The 20057-nt window shown below is 43.0% G+C and overlaps 1 protein-coding gene across 6 annotated transcripts in view; it reads left to right on the top strand.

Moving 5' to 3' along the window:
- The window catches only part of Nup98-96 (nuclear pore complex protein Nup98-96), an 85296-nt gene extending 66366 nt beyond the window's left edge, over positions 1–18930 (top strand). For all 6 annotated transcript variants that reach the window (XM_077662994.1, XM_077662993.1, XM_077662996.1 and 3 more), the window contains 8 exons: positions 1440–1582; positions 2600–2663; positions 5375–5583; positions 9478–9778; positions 11429–11552; positions 13976–14109; positions 15926–16023; positions 17851–18930. In XM_077662994.1, the coding sequence (XP_077519120.1) occupies positions 1440–1582; positions 2600–2663; positions 5375–5583; positions 9478–9778; positions 11429–11552; positions 13976–14109; positions 15926–16023; positions 17851–18058 (1281 nt within the window). In that variant the 3' untranslated portion in view covers positions 18059–18930. The remainder of the gene's footprint in view (positions 1–1439; positions 1583–2599; positions 2664–5374; positions 5584–9477; positions 9779–11428; positions 11553–13975; positions 14110–15925; positions 16024–17850) is intronic.
- The last annotated feature ends 1127 nt before the right edge of the window (positions 18931–20057 follow it).

Here is a 20057-nt window from a genome sequence, read left to right as displayed (position 1 = left end):
ACTTAGGGCAACAATACGCTCAGCAACGATGATCACTGAATCGTGAAATGCAGTGCAAATAAAGTCTTTCGATGAGCTTCCCTTCCTCGCATTGTGCTATATGACATTTTTTTTTTTTTTCATTTTTGCTATCCCCAAATTATAGCTCATTTTTAAAAGCATTAACTGTTGGGCTAGTTGGTGTTCTCACATCACATTCATCTTATTTAGTGCAAACGACAGGACAAAAGAAAAGACGAACACGGGAGCTATAGACAACTAATGAGATATTGAGCTTTGTCTTCTGCAGGCAGATAAGGCTTTGCTGCCTTGCCAAGAGCCGTGTACAATAAAGAAGCTGCACTGGCTGTTAACAATAACTTGGTGCCTGTGAAACAAGGTCAAACAGAAATCAATAGTAAAGCAACCAATTTGTGCATGTGTTTAATTTTCAGAAGCTCGCAAGGCAGGTAACAAATATTGAAAGTGGTGCGTTGCACGTTTTATTTAGCCTTAAGACACATAAACTGGATCTTCCGTTTCGTACTATTATGAACAAGGGTGGCACGTAGCAGCTTTGTGTCAGTTTGAGTGGCTTCAAGATAACTGACCCGTTCCCTACAAAAAGTTCATCTGGCCTCATTCGGTTCTTTGAAGGTAACAGTAATATAGATTATGCCTTCTGTATTGATGCGGAAGAGCTGTTTTATGCAGTGCTTCATTTTGAACGGTTTGCTTCATTGAAAGATTGCATAGATGAAAATGGTCCGGTTACTTTCCAAATTGTAGCTGGCATGGCTGTTGAAAACTGTTTTTGCCTTTTAGAATTTTGTCTTTGTAGTACTTTTATCAAATTTGACAACCAGGTTTATCTGCGGAAGAAAGGCTTTTGTCTAGGTTCATGCATCGGCCTAGTGCTGTGTAATATTTTTTTATCATTCGTCAATCGTTCTTTACATGATCATTAAAATCAGTTGAACAATGACAAAATTGAAGTCTTTCATTATGTGGGCAACTTTTTAATTGTTCTGAGCAAGCAGCGCTTCATTTCTAATAAGGTTACACTGAAAAATGTACTGGATGATTTTAAACATCATGACGAAGGGCTAAGTTTCACTTATGAGCTTTCATAAATTATGAATTGTCAAAGCGGCCATAAGATTTTTGACTGCTCGGTATTTGGTCGCCAATTGAATTTGATGGTTGTTTACTTTCGTCGTCTTAATTAACGGCACTTTTGCCCCCAATCTTAAACTTCGAAATACTTTGAAAACATTAGTTTTCCGCATATCGCTAATCCCTTCGAAGCCCGAATCAAATACTTCATTATTCACTTCAATATTCAAAGCGTTTGAATGCTCACACAGCCTTACTTTCCTCCCCTTAGGTGAAGGATGGACCGTGATAGTTGTGCTGCTTCTGAGAGAATATCTTGTAATTGCTTGTCCTGATCATTGCAGCATGACCGATATATGAATCCAGAACGGCTCCGTGTCTATGCCTTGCTGTCTGGACTCATGGTTTGGCCCACTTCTGACCACAACTTGACCATTAACTGCTGTGCTGGCCTCGACTGGAAGAGGGCGCTGGCACTGCACCTCTGGTGAGCACTGACTGCACACACGAATGTAGAAAGTTGCCTAGTGAGATGCAGTTGAAGCAGAGTAATTGGCCTGCCCCATATCTGCCTTTCACCATACTTGCTGTGGGCCCTTAATCTTGATTATACCTCTTTAGGGAGTTGAGCTTAATAATAGTATGGAAAACATGACATTTTATTGGGTTGATGTCTTGTCCGAAAGTTAAGATGAAGAAAAGTTGCTGTGTAAGCTAAGACTATGGATACTGTAGTCCCAGTTTAGAAGTGGTCAGTGTAGCTTTACACAGAAATATTTTTTAATGCAGTTGTTCAGTACCAACCTGTATAATATGCCAGCTTCTTCTCTTGTTTTGGCTTCCATTTGATTAGATCCTTACTGTCAGCTGTGTCAGCTGTCAGATCCTGGTGATCGAAGTGCAAGGTGTTTGAGCCAGTGATTAGTGCAGAGAGGATTTAAACAGAATAAAATTATGTTTGGATTGTTGTACTAATTGTTTATTAGTCCTATTTTATAGTGCAAATCGTTAACACTTCTTTGTCTTATGGTGTGCTTGCTCTTGTTGGTAGTCATTTTAACGCAATAGCGTTAAGGGTCCTGTGTCGGAGAAAACTCGGTGTCGTCAGCGCATGAGTGAAAAATTTACGAAAAATCTCCAGAGAAGAAACTTACATAGCAGGTGGGCCACCTAACCACATGGCCTTATGACATCATCACAAACTGCCCACCATGGCAAGTGGAAGTTAGATTAATTATTGGTCATAAGTGTTTGTTCGGCAAGGCCAACCTGGGTCCCACAAGTCCCACCGGTGGCAGCACCTGCCGTTGCAGTGCAGTGGCGCATCGCTTAACCGCTGCACCACAGTGGTATGAGGACTCCCAAGGATCTACGAATGTTAAGTCGAGAATGGCCAATTACACATATATGGACATTAACCCATTAACACTATCGCGTCTAACTGATCAGACAGCGCTTAAATGTCCCTTTCAGTTTTTTTCACTGTCGGCTTTGTTCATTGCAGGTACCGCTGCTCACCAACTGGCAGCATAAGCGATGCTGTGGCTGCTTATAAGGCTGCTTTCGAAGTAAGAACATAAACATTTTCTTGCTTGCTTTGGATGGGATTTCATTTCTCAGGCCCATACATTATACAGGGCTGAAGTTCATTCTTAATCTCTTGAGGCATTGGTCTCCTGGGTGCACTGATTGGCTGAAGTTGTGGGCGAAGCCATGGCAATTCATTTGCTACAAAAGTGCCCTTAGGCTAGTCATGATGAAGCAACACATTTGTTTTGACTAAGGAGAGCTCGACATGACAGCTGCATAGTCTCTGTACAATAAAAACTGCATTCATGTGCAGTGCATCACATTTGTAAGGTTTTTCTCATTTGAATGCGTCAGAGCTGTAGTTAAGGCTTGATATTACTACATATGCAGCCTCAGCTGGCGGCTCTGATGTTGCTTCTCTTTATTTGCACACTGCTACTAAAATATTTTTAACTTTTTTACAAGCGCACGCTAACCACAACGTGTATTTTTGCTTCTGTATCGCATAGTGGCATTGGCATGGAAATGTTTCATGCCAGCTGTGCTGTTTTCTTGGCACATGCATGTTGGGACCAGCCAGCTGATAAGTGTGCTCCATTGTGCACTTGTGTTTGGCACGTCCAGATTCCTTGTCTCTTAGGCTTAGCTTTACTACATGCTTTTAACAATCACTATAAAATGTTCAATCAATCAAAGGAAGCTTTATTTCAAAGGAAGCTTTATTTCATAATTCACAAAAAAATTGTACAAAATATTTGGACCGATAGCCTACATGGCTAGTGTCCGGTCCAATACAAATCAAGTCATTTAGGCATTTAGGCAACCACATAAATATGTAAAGTGAAAAAAATGAAAACAGCGAATTAACACAGCAAAAGCATCCAGTGTCCGATCGCATGCAAAAACAAGGCATTTTGGCAAACGTACAAGGAAGGTATACATACACCGGCATTTTAAGAAACACAGAAACACAAAAAGGAAATCACATGATTACTTAATTATGCAAGAAATATAATTTAGAAGATAGTTTAAAATTTCTGGCAAGCTTTATTTCCAATGGCAATGTATTCCAGACTTTCGTCCCAATGAACTCGATTAATCTCTCACCGTATGTGTTGTGATGGATCGGAAGATTAAAATTACCATTAGCAGCATGTCTTGTGTTGCGAACAGGCAAAGTGAATAAGCTCATCGGGAGTGGAGAGTTAGTTGTTAACATGCAGTTTACTAGAAGGGAGATTTTATAGTCGCGTAGGGCGGAAAATGTTAGTACTCGAACTTCTTCAAACAGATTGTTACTTGGATGATGCAATGGAGAATATGTTATAATCCTTAGTGCTCGCTTCTGTAACCGTTGCAGAGGTGTGAGATAAGTTGAGTATGTGTGGCCCCATGATTCGCAGCAATAACTCATATGACAATGAACGAATGAGAAGTACAAGCTTCGTAATATGTTGCGAGGAAAGTATTGTCTAGCCTTAATAAGGACGTAGCAACCAAACGCAGCTTTATTACAAACGCTGTTCACTTGATTCTTCCAGTTAAGGTTATTGTCAAAGATAACACCAAGATATTTAAATGAAGGAACTGATTCGATTATACAATTGTTCAAGGAAATCCTAATATGGTTAAATTCAACGTTTCTTCTTCTTGTATGGAAGACGACATATTTAGTTTTCGCAACGTTCAATGTTAATCTATTGTTACTGAACCAGTTGGAAACAGTCATTAAATCCTGCCTCATGTCGTCTTGCATCGCAGAAACCGATTTACCTGTGAATATGAGGGCCGTGTCGTCTGCATACATGAGAACCTGCGAAAGCGAGACTGAACCTGGAAGATCATTTATATAGATGGAAAACAGTAGAGGCCCCAGGACAGATCCTTGGGGTACTCCGCATTTTATATAGCTATATGTAGATTCAAGGTTGTTAATTACCACTTTCTGTTGTCGACCTGATAAGTAACTGGTGAAAAATTGCAGTGTGTCATCAACAATCCCATAGGCGGCTAGTTTCCTCAGTAATATTGGATGTGATACAGTGTCGAACGCCTTCTTCAGGTCTAAAAATATACCAATTGCGATTTCGTTTTTATTAAGAGCTGAATTTATCAACTGGGAAAGCGTTAGAACGGCTGTAGAGGTCGACCTGTTTGGGACGAAACCGTGCTGCTGGTGACAGATGATGTTATACTGACTAAGGAATATTTTTAGTTGAATGGCAATTAGTTTCTCAAAAAGAGTATTTAGAATGCTTAGTACAGATATTGGACGATAGCTACTTGGGTTGTTTTCGTCTCCAGATTTATAAATAGGCACAACTTTCGCGATTTTTAGAATGTTTGGGTAGCAACTAGTCTCTATAGCATGGTTAAATATATGGCATAGTATGTTGGACAGAATGTCGATATTATGCTTTAAAACTGCAGTCTGAATACTGTCGTGCCCAGCCGCTTTATTAACTGGCAGTGCGCTTATTACAGATGTAATTTCCTCGACAGTGACTGCATTTAAATTAAAATCGGTGTGGACAACTCTGGGTAGGGTAGTAGAGGCGGACTGAAAAGAGAACTGGTTTGCAAGAGATTCACCAACATTGGAGAAGTAGCTATTAAAGTCATTGACTACCTGTACGGAGAATAGATGACTACTCTTAATATAATGCTGCAAAGATCACGGCAGGGACACTGTACCAGTTCGGTGAGGTCACTATTTGCTCATTGTATCCCATTGGTCACGCATGGGCAGAGTGACCAGCCCCTGCGTCCCTATGCCCGACCACCGTACCCACCGTGCCATGAGGATGACGGGGGTGATGAGCCATATGCACTGGACCCCGAGGCCCCCCTGGACACGTGCTACCTGCTGCTCAAGCTTTACTGTGATCGGTCCCAACGGCTGGACAGGCTGCTGGCTCCAGTTTCCTCTGTGCCTTCCCAGCTGGACTTCAGGATCAGGTAATCCTCTCCTTTGCAAAGGCTGCTTGACTGCTCACTTCTGGCTGTGCATCAGAAGTGTTGCTTATGCACAGCCTCATGCTCAAATTTGGAAGCTTACCAGTGTCCCTCGAAAGGAAAGTACATAATAGTTGCATCTTACCAATTCCCACCCATGGGACAGAAACTTGTAGGATAGCAAAGAGGCTCGAGATTACAAAAACATATTAAAGAGAGCAGAATGGGTTAAGAAGGTGGATATCCTATCTAAAATCAAAAAGAGGAAATGGAAGTGGTCGGGGAATGTACCGTATTTACTCTCGCATATAACCCGCACCAAAATGTGAGAAAATGCGTTTAAAAAGTGGGGGGTGTGGGTTATCTGCAAATTTTTTCGTTGGGAAGGGGGGGTGGGCCTTCAGAGCGATGCCATCCCCATCATCATAGACGTTTGTCAAGCCGATAAGGGGCCAACGAAAAGCACAGCCAAATCCACATTCATAGTCTGTTTATTCTTAGTGCCTTGCTGGCACACCGGTCGATGCTTGTACTGGATTCCTTCCGAGGCCATGGTGTCGATGCTCGTACTGGATTCCTTCCGAGGCCACTGCACGGATGCGGTGAAAACTGGCCTCGCCGAGACCGGCACCAACCTCGTTATAATACCTGGCGGCATGACGTCCATCGTACAGCCACTAGACATGTGCCTGAACAAGTCGTTCAAGGCACAGGTGAAGCGGCTGTATGCTCACTGGATGGCCGACGGCCTTTACCCCCTCTCAAATTTACGGGACGCTTGCGAAGGCCCGATATTTCATTGCTGTGCCAGTTGAACGTGGATGCGTGGAAAGTGATACCAGCCAACTTGGTGCGTAAAAGCTTTAAAAAACGTGCGATCAGTAACAGCTTGGATGGTTCCAGGGTCGACTACGTCTTTGAGAGTGGCGATAAAGCCTCGGATGGCAGCATTGAGAGCGACGACGTTTGAGAATCGGATAGCCATTGATGATGTGGTGGTCGTTTGAATAAATGTTCTGAAAACGAAATGATCACTGAGTGTGCAGTTGTATCTTTCTAGCGCTCATTTGTTTTTTCTTTGTTTTTTTTTCTTTTTTTTTTCATGTAAACGTGCGCGTTATACGCGAAGTTTTTTCTTTTTTTTTTCGTGGAGTTCGAAGAAAGGGGTGCAGGTTATATGCAGGTTATACGCTAGTAAATATGGTAATTCAGAGAAAGGCAGTGGAGTGGATTCCAAGGGAAGGCAAGCATTGCAGGGTGAAGCAGAGGATCATGTAGCGAGATGAAATGAAGACCTTGAAAGTTAGTATAAATGTCATGAGATTATGAAGTTTGTGAGAATAGAATGGTCATTCCTCGTATGGAACAGGGTTAATTAGTAGTCAGTACGAGATGCCTTTGTCCTACAGTGGACCCAACCGGGATGATGATGGTGACGCAGCAGCAGTGCTTTCCAGGCATTAGGTCTTCGGTCTTCCAGTCACCTAATGTGATAGTGCAGGTCCACTTGAATAGCAGGTGCCCTATATTTATGCCATAGATACACTATTAACATCATCAGGGAGTTCTAGTGCAGTATGAAATTGTTTTTGTAGTTTCAGAAGCTGGATTGCATATTTTTTTGTATGTGATTTCGGAACATGTTAAATCTAGGGGTGTGCATCTGCTATTTGAAAGCTCGAATGGTTTGTGAATAGTTTTTAGTTTTTTACTCTGCAGTTCCCTTCACACCACACTTTCACTATTCCAACTATTCGAACCTTGTAAGCAATCTGAGATTACAACTTTATTGTTTATTTAAACTTGCGTCGAAACATTGCGGCATTTCCAAACAGCAGCGTCATGTATTCTTCACATCAGTTAACTTGAGCTTTCCTTAAAAAATTGACTGCCATGCAGAAAAAACCTGTGCGCTCATGATGCTAGCTAGGCCTTTCATAAAATCACTTGCCCTGACGGCCATTGACGGCCACCACGGCACGGCCACTGCAGGCTCTTGGGTCTGAAAACGAAGTGCAGCACCACGCGGAACACCACTGCATCATGCCACAGCGTAGTCAACTGGTGGCTGTAAACCTAACTGGCAGCGATCCGCTCGTAATAAATCGCTGTAGTAAAAAACACAGCGCGGGTGGAAGCGGTCCAACTTATGTAGAAAGTGTGGCACGCGTGCAGTGCTGGGGTTGTTTCACGACATTGCTCTCAATTTTCGCTAGTTAGAATCTAAAACGCGTATCTACGGCCACAGAGGACAAGAAACAAACATGTAACAGGCGTCGGACTCAAAGCCATCCCACGCGTATATCACAGCTCAAGCAGAGGCGCACCTAACGACATGGTATCATTGTTGCAGCGTCAGTTTGTGACAGTGTTTGGGTTTCAACACTGGATATGAAGTCCTGTGAAACCCACAAAAGTTGGTTGGTTCTTCGCTGATGCTGGCTGGTCGAGCTGCCGTGGCCACAGGCTGGCATGAAGCTCAGAAAAATGAAACCTAAACTAAGCTGTTGGACTGTTCTAGGAGACTGGGTCATACATTCTTTGTCACGTCCGCTGTTGTATGCTGCTGTGAGAGGTGCGTAGGTGAGCTACTTAGCATGGGATTCAGGTTTTTATTAGGGCTATTTCAACGATCTCTCGCCATACTGGTCATACCTGGGCGCGAATTAACGAACATACGGCACCGTAGACTTAACAAGGTCGTTGGCTGGGAATGAGCTGTGAGTTAGGTTTGTCTGGAATTCCGAATTAACAAGGGTCAAGTTAATGAGCTTTTACTGCCCTTGATTCCCCCTCGCTTATTTAATGTCTGCTGGGTGTTAAAGGTATAGTAAATTATGTTGACAGTAGGTGAAAACAAAATTTATTTGCAGTATCTTTGTTTATTTTTATAGATGCGTTTTGTGGAAAAGTATGCATGTGATGATAGTTTTCGGTTCGAAGCAAATAGTTATGTTGTTTGAATAGTATTGAAGGCAAGTGAATAGTTTGTGTGCCGAACCGTACAGCTGTCGAACGATGAGTTTGTGGATGTGGCGTCGACATTTGCAGCTGTGGGATCACACTGAAGTCCCTAAGCATGCATAAGACCATCGACTGCAACCTTCAGCTGCTTATTTTCCTGAATTCTCAAACACCAAAATACTTAAGAAATACCTATTCCAGTTTTTCAAATATTGCTATTCACTTCGAATATTCACAAAACCTGATGGAAAGATGTTTGTACTAATATTATAAATTAATTGAAAACATTCTATTCAATTTGCACCAATATTTTATTATTCGTATTCATCTTGCGACCAAAATTTCGATCTTCACTGACCTCTAGTTAATCACAAGTCTTGAGAAGTGAATTGTATGATGTGAGCACAGGACTTCTCAGTGAGAACGAAAATTTGTTTACTCCCAACCTCATCAAAGCTATGAGGAGATTAGAGTTTGTGATTAGCAATAGGAATACAACAGTGATATCAAACGCAATGCTTCTTAATTTCACTTTCATTACACCAGATTGCGTTGAGTCACTGGCGACTCAGTGGAGTGACCCCAGAGAGCGTTTTTGACATTGAAGTCACCGCCAACAATAACTGGACTGTGGTGATCGGTTGCAATCAGTTGTTGAAGCCATTCATATTTGTCCACTCTGAGCTGTGTGGTAAGAGGCCTTTAGAAGACAGACACCAAAATTATGGGCTTACGGCCCGGAGGCTCATCTTTACAATGACGACCTCACGATATTCATTAATGGCTCCAGAAAGGCGGATCAGCGTCACCTCGCAATCTGTGCGAATGAGCTCGGTCGATGTCAGGGTGGGGAGGCGGGTAGAGCTAAGCAGCCTGCATGCTGCGAGGCAGCTTCTCGACGATGGTCTAGATAGGCTGTGTTTTTTCTTCCAGCTGGCTTCTGCACAAGCTCGTGCAGGCCTTTGGCTTCAGCCACCTGTCACAAACAGCAGCTGAGACCCTGCACACGGGCTTTGCTGCGCAGCTTGAGTCATGGGGACTCTGGCGCTGGGCTGTGTTTGTGCTGCTGCACCTGGAAGACGCCGAGGGTCGTCGCAAGGCTGTGACTGAGTTGCTCACGCGACATGCCTCTGGTTCACGTGAAGGCTCAGACCCTGAGACAGCCCTGACAAAGGACGAGAGCTTTGTGTGCAGCAAGTTGCATGTGCCCCCAGCCTGGGTCTACAAGGCCAAGGTCTGTGTTTCGTCTCTTTCCTACTCTGTGTTCTGGGCTCCCTTGTATCTCTTAAGCAAATATATCTTGCAAGAGACTGTGAAAAGAAAAAGAGCATTCGAAACAGTAGTTCAGACTAGTTCTCATTCCATGTTGTTCTTTCAGTTCGCATGCAAACATGTGGCTATACTGTTTTACTAGAAAGGAGCAAAATTAAACGCGCAAAAAATATCCATGGCTTCAGGTTCGTAGTTTTGCTTTTATGCGTTGCTTTTATTAGAGCACCTTGTAATTTGCCTTTTTCTGTGCCATGTTTTAGGTTTTTGGTTGGCAGAAATGGCAGTGTCTTGTGATGTGGTAAACCTGTGATGTCAGCTCACCCCTGTGACTTCTTTCCCATTCACACACTGCCTGTTAGTCTCTTTAAAAAGGTGTACCTCTTTGTACTGTTCTCAGTTGTTTTCTCATTCTTTTCATTCCACACAATCATACACATCCATCTTCCCCTGTTGCTATATTCTTGTTAATTAGCATGGTGCTGAACACAAGGCAAGTTTCATAGCAAGCAAACCATTTTACAGTCCACCACGGTGTTATGATGGTGTGGTCAAGTGTAGACTTTTGCAACAGATTGTGCATGTTCCTTTGAGGGGCGGGACGTTTCCTCAGTAAAATCCAAAATTTCGCACAGGCCTGATCTATTGTATTCCAAAAAGTTCGTAATCTTGTATCATTCTTCCTTCTTTTTGTTAACTTCTCATTCAGTAGTGTTTGTGTCAGCACGTCCCAAGTCAAGCTTTTCTATGCTGTGTCGCTTGGCACTGTGCACTAGACTATGTGTACTGTCGCGCTCAATATGAGATTCAACATACCAGGTGTGATAGGAGCTCAGTTTCTGAAGGAGTACAAGCCCAGTGGTGCTGGAAATTGATGCAGTTGGTAGAACAAAGTACACTGAATATTTGTGCGAATTGGGTGTTGTGTGTGAAATCACACTGATTTACTATAAAGCAGAAACCTCAATCGGCTCTTTTCGAGCATGTTGCATGCCATATTGAGTGCAATGGTACATTTATTTGCATGAAGAAGACTTTAATGAAGGACCACTGAGAACAATTCATCCAATTTTTGTTCTTACCAAAATTTGATTGTCTTATTGTGGCTCTGTTGGTGCTTCCAGCAAAAGACACATTTATGATGATAAATTTGGAGTTGAAAATGCTAAAATGGTTCAGCAAAGACGAATGGAATGGAATTATTATTTGGACGACATCGCAAACATTTGGGACTCCGTGACCACTGGCTGTAAGTGGGTGGCGGTGTGGTCTGACCTCAGAGATCCATTACACTTCATGTTATTGCAGTTTGCTTGTGAAAATGGTCTGTGGCTGCAATACATTTATTTCATTATTTGGCCTTTCCTAGCTTATAAAACCTCCATTTTTAGTTAAAGTAGGTCCTTTTTCATTGGGTCGTGGTAATGAATCGTAGGCCATTGTGAATTTGTCCCTTCAACGGCACTTAATGGCAGTGGTTCCTTTAAAGGTAGCAGTGTCTTGCATGTTTTGTCATGCGTCATCTTTGTGACTGTTAATTCATCTGATTTCACTTGTGTGTGATACATCTACTACAGCAATTTATAATGATCATTCTTTTTGTCACTCACTGCAGGCCATCCGTGCTAGTGCGGAGGGGAACTACAACGACAGAGCAGTGTTCCTTCTGAAGGGCGAGCTTTGGAATGAAGCTCACGATACCATTGTCCATCACCTTGCAACTGACGCCATCATTGATGGTATAATGCATGCTTGCTTTTTTTAATTACAGTTGGCTCCTTTTGACTTGAACTTGGCTGGGACAAATTCTCTGCTATAACAAACAGTGCGAGAATGCTTGGTTCTTGACTGTGTGTTGAAGCGCACCTGTCAGGTTGTCATTTCTTACCAGTCACCAGTACAGACTGAGTACAGTACTTGTAGGGGTCACACCACAGCATCCGTGATCATATTGTGGAAGTAGTGAGCACATTCTGCTGTCTAGATAGGACACAGAAACCAGGAGCTAATTTTAAGGCAGCACCGAAGTGAAACACCAGGAGCGGAGAGTTTTCACTTGCTATCATGGATAAGTCTCCAGGACACACCAAGAGCAGTCGAGGCACATAGGTGGCATGATTTTCAACAATGACATTATTCATTACTACACACAAGGCATATTAGTCTTTCACCTGCTCAAGTTTTCTCTGACACCACTCTTCAATAAAGGCTTACTCTCCTTACTGCAGCAAAAGATTTGAAACCATTATAACCATTGCTGTATGTATTAAGGTTATAGGAGTGTGTGAATATTTGAAATTCCGAATAGTTTACGAATAGCATTTGTTGTTTGATTCAATTTGCATTGCACTTTTACAGTTCAAAGTATTCGAACCTTCTAAATGCATTTGGGAATTTGCTACTCATTTAAACTTGCTGGCAAACATCGCAGCTTTTCTAAAGTTGCTCTTTATTCTTAAGGTCAACTGCCAGCATGCTGCAAAAGCGCCCATGCGGTATAATTCTAGGCCTTACAACCAGTGCGTTCACGGCTTTCGTGAGCCACCGCAGCACAACTGCTGTGTGCCCGTGGGTTGGAAAACGAAGTGAAACACAACGTGGCATGTCATTTTGTTGTGCCTTGAAGTGATCGGCGACTGGCTATAAAGGCGTCGCCAGAAAAAGCGAACGGACAGTATGCAAACACTCTGTCTGCACGGAAACAAGGATTGCAGAGCGGGTGAAGCTGCAGCACGCATGCAGTCTTGCGGTTGTTTTGTGGCGACCACCATCCTCTGGTGCAATTTTCTGTGGCATTTATCGGATGGACCGGTCGCATTCAGACGATGCTAGGCTTGACCTAGTGCAAAATTCCGCAAGTGGGGTTTCCCACATGACACCTGATGTGAACAAGGTGGCGGACCACCCGTGTCGAACAATCGCAACAAGAAAGCGCGCTGTTTTTCTTTAATCCTTCCTCAATGTGCTGCATACGTAGCACCCACACCCATAGCATTTGACTTGTCTCCTTCATAACTTTCCTAGAGTGAGCTCCGCCATCTCGTCTCGTTTTGGTCAACTGTGCTATACGGGAAAGCCCACTTTTGGAACGTTGCACGAGGCTCCTGAAGGAGGGAGTCGACATGTTACAGCAGTGCAAGCGATCGTGTAAAAATCCCACCCATTGCATCATGTATTGTAGTCCACACACCTCTTAAATATATTTGATGGTAGGCGTGACAACGATAGCCTGTCAGTAGGCCAAAAAATAATCGTCTGCATAGTTCGGTTTCTGAGCTTCACTGCTCGCCCGTGGTGACGGCAGCTGTAGGCCCACGCATCCGCTCATCGTCTGAACCCAGCTCCGCTCCACTTTTGGACGCCAACTGGCGCGTCGCTGGCAACTTATTTTTTTTTCTTTTTAAAAGCAGTCTCGCTGTTCCGAAGCCATTGTGCACTCCCCTCGCTTACATGCACGTTGTTCTCCCAGCACGCCAAAACTGCACACTCGTCACGGGCTTTTTAGTGTTTGTGTGGTGGGGCCTTCTATAAGTCTATGCCACATTTTCGCATTTTCGGCATTTTTTTTTTTCAGGGGTGTAGGGAAATTTTATTAATATACCTTAGAATAATTGGGCATTTCTTCCCATCCCTTGAAATCTGAATGAAAAAGGTTTTACTAGCCATCATGTTTGTTTTAGCTGCCAGTCATGTGTCATTTCGTGGATTTCATTTTGCTTGACCGCATTACAGGTTGCATACTATTTTGCTGTTCAATCAAGTAGTATACTTTTCTGTGCACACCATGTTTTTTTTTGTATATGGTGTTGAGTCAGTCTAGCTTTCGTTTGTTTCAGTTGAAAAGACCTACACTATTTCAAAAAAAATAAGGGCAATGGCATTTGCCTATTCATCTTTTTCTGAAATATTTTTTTCTTGCTTAACAGATATTCGTATTTGAAGCCATTTTTTCTTCATATTCTTATTCGATTCTAACTAGAAAACTTCAATATGCGCGCACTCCTAATTATTTGTATTTGCTTTGCAAACAAATATTTCATATTGGCTCACCCCTAATTGAGATGTCTTGTCGCATGTGTTGTATGTTTGCTGCTTGCTACAAAGGCAATGGGCTCAAACTGATATATGCGTGTGCTTATTGCTCTTTTGTGTCCATGTGCAGATAAGCTCGATGAATTGGCAGATCTTTTGCGGCCCCTTGCTGAAAACTGTGGCAGTGTCCAGAATTGGAACATTGGTGGAAAGGTTTTCCATGACTTCCTCAGTGTGTGCGACACCATCAGGAAAGCCACACAGGTCAGTACCATTGCCTTGATATTCTTATCTTAGCATTTAGGACTTACATGCTTTGAATCATTTAGCTTGATTTGAAAGGACGCATAATTGGCAGATAGATGCAGTGAGTTGTTATTTGTAAGTTAGATAATTAACTGAATATCAGGGGATGAAAATGCTACAGCATTATTGGATTTTTATGTCAAAAGGGTGTTCTTTGCTGCAAGCCTTTGACAAGTAGTCGTGGCTTCGTTACCTTTGCAATACAGGCATTTACAGCGCTGTTTTCAGTACAAAATTTTTGCGTTGTTTTAGTTCTCATTTTAGCCAAGAATGCACAGTTTTGCTATTTTTCTCAAAAACCTTATGCATTATTCATGAGCAATATAAAATTGTTCAGTTCCTCTGTATAACATGTACCATGTTATGAAAAAGTTTAAACTATAATACAGTGGAACACATTTCAGAGAAAGAATGTTGAAATGACAAAAGGGTGCTTGTCGTTTTTTCGGTCATAATCTTCAAACAGAGGTGTTCCTAGCAGAAATATAAAATGTGTACTGATTGATAGTTATAGTTTCAGTGTAGTTTTTCTCGGCGATTTTTATCAGAGCCTTTTTTGTTTTCGGCGAGAAAACAATTTTTAAATTTTAGTGCTGCACCACCATTGCATAACACGGCCGCGGCACCGCTCAGAATCTGGTGTTGTGTTTACACGACTAGTGGCATGCGAAAGCATCATCAAGTGATTCTTGGAGGGTATCGGGAAGAGCGATTATGAAGAAACTCTCGCAACCAATCATCAATTTAACTGCCTCCTGGCTTGGTGAGCAGGTCGGGCAGGCTACAAAGTCACTTGACCTACGTAGTTGGTGGGCCACCTGCTTGCTCCTCAGGCTTCACAGGCAGGCGGGACAGCTTATTTGCTAGCAAGGCATCTTGTGCAAGTGCACTAAAAGAGGACCAACTTAGAGGTTTAAAATGGCTATGCTCATGGACATAGCCATTTCAGCATAGCCATGGACGGGCGTGGTGCAGGGGATGTGGAGAAATCTGAATGGGAAGACTCCACAGCCAAGGCGAGGATACCAGCCAGTCATTGTGGCGGAAGAGTGTGCTGGGGAGTGGAGTCGCACTTCACACTTCCACAACTCAACAACAGTGCATGTGCATTAGGTGGCTCAGAGCCAGTCTGGCCACATCTGGTCACTGGAGGCGAATGCAGCAGACCTGGTTGCAAGAAGTGGAACCATAATGGTGGTGATGCGACACCTCTGTTAAGCAGCCTTTAGGTCAAGTGCTTAGCATGTCCTGGGCCGAGGAGACGAGGTGAGGCAGTTGGGCCACATTGAGGGTGGGTTGGAAGGCTGTTTGGCATTTTGTAAGGCAGTGGTCAATATTTGCATATGTGTGTGAACAGCTGGAGCACTGGGATGTGGAATCGTACTGGCACAAATAAAGTTTGTCTGGTGTTTGAAGGAGATCAAATTGTATTTGGCAAAGGATGCGAGCTTCACGCATTGGTAGGGTTGTGTGCTGTGGTAAGTCTAACTTCTGGTGCATGTGATATTCGTGGACAGCGTGCTGGTAAGCAAGCTTATTGCTGGGAATGGACATGTGACCAGGCATCCACCAAAGGGTTATTGGTCGTGGGCTCAAGGCTGTGAGTGCGGCATTTAAGGCCGACCGAGTAGGGTAGGGCTTTGCCGTGAAATGCACATAGAGCTGCCTGCTGGTTTGAGAGAACAAGTACCTTTCTGCTGCGAGACTTTTTTGCAACTTCACTTTGAATGCTTGATGGGGTAGTTAAAGGGTTTTTCTTTTCTTTTTTTCTCAGGGTGACCTCAGTGCATATGACTTGGAAGCCATCCGGCCAGCCGTTCTCTCTCTCTGCGGCACAGTCTCCTGCCTCACCTGCAAGACTCCAAGAGACAGGTTAGATTCTCACGCTTCATTCACATTGTTTCTGTTTTTTCTGAGTACGACTTGCGCAGTGCTAGCAGACTGTGTTTCAGTTGATGGGCACTGCTGTCTTGAAATTCTAATATTAACTTACACTACTTCACCATTGCTCATAGTGGCACTTGGGTAACACATCAGTGCAATGCAAGAGGCGACTCGATGCCTACTTTGCTGCTTGCAGATTGGCTGTGGCACCGTGGAGTCATAACTGCATATTACTTGAGAAAGAGAGCACTATGCATATTGCTGTAAAGATGAATAAAAAAGCTGCTAAGTGCACACTTTTGGGTCAGGCTTGATCATTTCCAGTTTGTAGTAAGTGACTTTGAAAAGAGTTTGCTTAGGCACTGTGTTTATTTATGTCTGGGTTATTGTGTTTTGACTAGGCTTGTGTGAGTATTCGAGAATTTTGAATTTTCAGTTCAGTAGTATGATATATATTTGATTATCGATTTGATCTGAATATTTGGTATTCAAAATTTCGGAGTATTCATCTCAATTGAATAACGTTTCTGGAACACTTGCTTTGGGTGTTATGGTCCAACATAACCTTTACGGAATGGCATCGTAGTGCACATGCAGCTTCTTCGACACTATGAACACTCACATCCTTGGCATCCAGACCACACGCCTGCGCACTCGCTCATATGCTGGAGCCAATCTACGCATTCTCACAGCAGGCACAAGCACGGTACTCGGATCTGTGCCTGCCAGGTATCTGCGCTTGCACCATACACGCACTGTGGCTTCTATGACTTCCACGAGTCATTGACCTGGCTAGCTACCGCAGCCTCTCTTCTCTTCCGCGCATAAAATTTGCTGATCAAATGTGGCAGCACAAGCACGGGAGGGAGTCAGCATGAGGACATTGGAGCTGGGTGCAACTTTCCGACACCTAAAACAGGGTGGTGCTGAGCACGCATGCAAGTGGTGCATATACCGAGCCCCTCAAGTCCCTACCCTTATATGCTGAATGCTCCACCTCAGTGGTTTAACGCTTTCACTGCCATGCCATAGGCCATCGGTCATATATGACCAACGTTTTAAACCTGCCGCCAAAAATTCAAATCAGCACTCCTGGACTAGCTGCACCATCTAGTTGGCTTCTATAACACCATCTATTTGGTTCCAGTTTTGTTTTTTCGTTTTTTAACGTGAGGAGGTGACGTAAACAACAAAACACTTTGACCGGACGTAGTCCCCGATCAGCGATCATGCAACCTTTTCGGCGCACACTTCTCAAAGGCATAAAACTACACCAAGCACTTTAGTTGGCTCTGATGCAGTCTTTTTTTTTTTTTTAGAGTACCAGTGGTGAGTTAGACAACAACAAGGAATGATGGGATTTCAGTTCTCATAGCGAGACTGTGTCTCAGAGGCTCGGAACACGAGCGCTTGCTTACATGTGTTTCGTTTTACCGTTCACGTTGTATTTTATGTAGCGCACTTGATTTGTAAATGGTGAGAGTGGCTTTATTTGGTGCTTCTAGGGTTTTTGCAGCATAGTGCCAAGACATTTTACCAAATGTGCCAGCAGAATTTTGATTGTGATGTCCAGGCCACGCCCCCTTTTCAGCCATATAACCTATTTTGCTACCAATCTCGTTTTTGTACACGAGAATTCGTAAACATTTTTTGTAATGTGTAAAAGGTACAGTTTGGAATTTGCGCATCTCTCTTATGGCAACAATTGCGATGCCATTTTATACTGCCTTAAATTTGGGGCATTAATTTGTTTTGAACCAAAGAGCACATCACATGAAAACTCGCTGATTTATCTCATTGGTATGCAATCTGCAGGCTGTGCCAGGCTGAGATAGCCAAGAAGACATCTTTGGTGCTCCAGCTGATCACCAGCGCTGAGTCAGGTGCCCTGGACAACATAGCACATTCAGCGTGCCGCAACATTGAACGGCTGTCAATGCCTGATGACTACTCGATTGGAGATTTTGAGTTGCTTGCTCGCACGTTTACGCAGAATTCGATTTTGGCTGATGATTCAAGCTGAGTGTCTCTTGGCCGGCCACCAATTTCGCATGAATACACTTAATTATATTTTTAATGCATTTTTAATTTGTCTTGTGTTGCAGTATCATGTAACTTGCTAAACAGCCAGGTTCATGGCTGGCTGATTACCATCTGATAGTGTCCAGTGAGACTTTCATTCTTCTTTTGTACGTTCTGTAAATTTTTGTCATCAATTTTTTATTGTCCTAGTATGCTTCGCAAGCAGCATGTCAAATACATGTAGCAAGTCATGTTAGCCTGGGGTCTTTTGTGAAGGCATGCATTGGGATGTGAGCACTTGGGTTTTCTATAAATGTTTAGACTCAATTCTGGATCAGTTTCACTAAATACGCATAAGCAAATTTTGCAATTTTGTGGGAAGCAGAGAGGAAGCTGTGGTTTTTCTGTTGTTGCTTTTATTCACAAATTTCTTTTCATGTCTAGGAGCCTAGTGCCTGATGCTATACAATCTGTGGTTTTTTTTTCTTGACCAGATTTTTTTAAAGGTATGTACGAGACTTGTTCCTTTGTCCATTTTTTTTTTGCACATTGACTTGGTCTGAAAGGGAATTTGAATATCATGTTACATATAAGAGCTTGCTCACCTGTCACTGAATTTTTTAGGGATATGCCATCTTTACAGAATCATGTTTGTTGGTTGTTGTTTCGCTAAGAGTGTAAAATAGCTGAATGAGAAATGTAATTTTGCAAACATATTTAAAAGCCGACATCTCTGATAGTTGAGAATATGTTGAGGCAACAGGCTTCATTAGTTTGGGATGAAATGTGTAATAACATGCTGATTGCTATGGCTGTATGTTGTGTACAAAGAACTTGTGCGAAGCTTTTAATAAAAACAGCATTTAGAACAAGCACTGGATGTTTGTTTCGAAAGCTTAATTTGCGCACCCCTTGTTTATTAACAAGGTGATGGTTTGGGCTAGTGGGTATGTGTGGTATGTGTTTGTCCCTTGTTTTGTGGCTGCGCTATGGAACATAACACTTGTTTATTACCTGGATTTTTTTTTTTTTAATTAGAGGGACACTTAAGCTCTATATTTAAGAGTATGAAGTATTGGCTCCCTTTAGCACTTTCTCATCACACACAGTCACTGCTCTTTGTTCACGTTCACACATGTATCACAATTATCACAACAGTTTACACATTCTTGTCTTTGAACTCTTCCATACTGCTGTTAACACACATAATGTTGCTGCTACACACACTCACATGCACGCATGCATGCACTCAGAGAGAGAGTAGTAGTCGCTGCACTACACACACAGTCACATGGCCACAAAGGAACATTCCACCCGGATGCAGGTTCTGCACTCTGAAAACTTTATACCGCTGCTGTGCCATCTTGGGGTTGCAGCGTGCATCAGATCGCGGTCATCACAAGATGACCGGGGGAGGGGAGGGGAGCAGTGGTGCTTATGTTATGCATACTGAAGAAGTTGGCGCGGAACAACGAGGACAAGCGAGACAAACAAAGACGAGCGCTTGTCCTCGTAGTTCCGCACCAACTTCTTCAGTATGCATATCAACCAACTAGCCCAACTTTCTGCTCTCCTAAGTGCTTACGTTAGCTGGACGTTAATTTCACCCGCGCTGCCATTGACTGCGGCCATCAAGATCAGTCATTTGAAGCCATGCAATATCATCTGACCTATTGGAAGTACGTGTCGAATGACTATGAACCGGTCCAGCCTTGGTTTATGCAGCTGAAATAAAGAATCGCATTATTTACACCTTAATCATTGTATGGCAAGAACTCCAATCTTGATTAGAGAGAAACCATTTCTGTGGTCATTAACTGTAGTGCACTTACTAGTTTACATGAACTTGAAAGTGCCGATTGGAGCTGGAGCTCTCTGTGCAGCACCTTCATTGTGGTGCGCTAACTTTGCGAATTGTGCAGTTTCATGAAGGCGATGCTGTGCAGAGTCTATGTGATGTGCTTCCGTTGCATTCGTTTAAACACCGCTAGTGTCTGGGA

This window comes from Amblyomma americanum, chromosome 4 (assembly GCF_052857255.1).
Source record: "Amblyomma americanum isolate KBUSLIRL-KWMA chromosome 4, ASM5285725v1, whole genome shotgun sequence".
Taxonomy (NCBI): domain Eukaryota; kingdom Metazoa; phylum Arthropoda; class Arachnida; order Ixodida; family Ixodidae; genus Amblyomma; species Amblyomma americanum.
The sequence above is the reverse complement of the archived record's forward strand: the minus strand, read 5'-3'. Positions and strand labels throughout refer to the sequence as shown.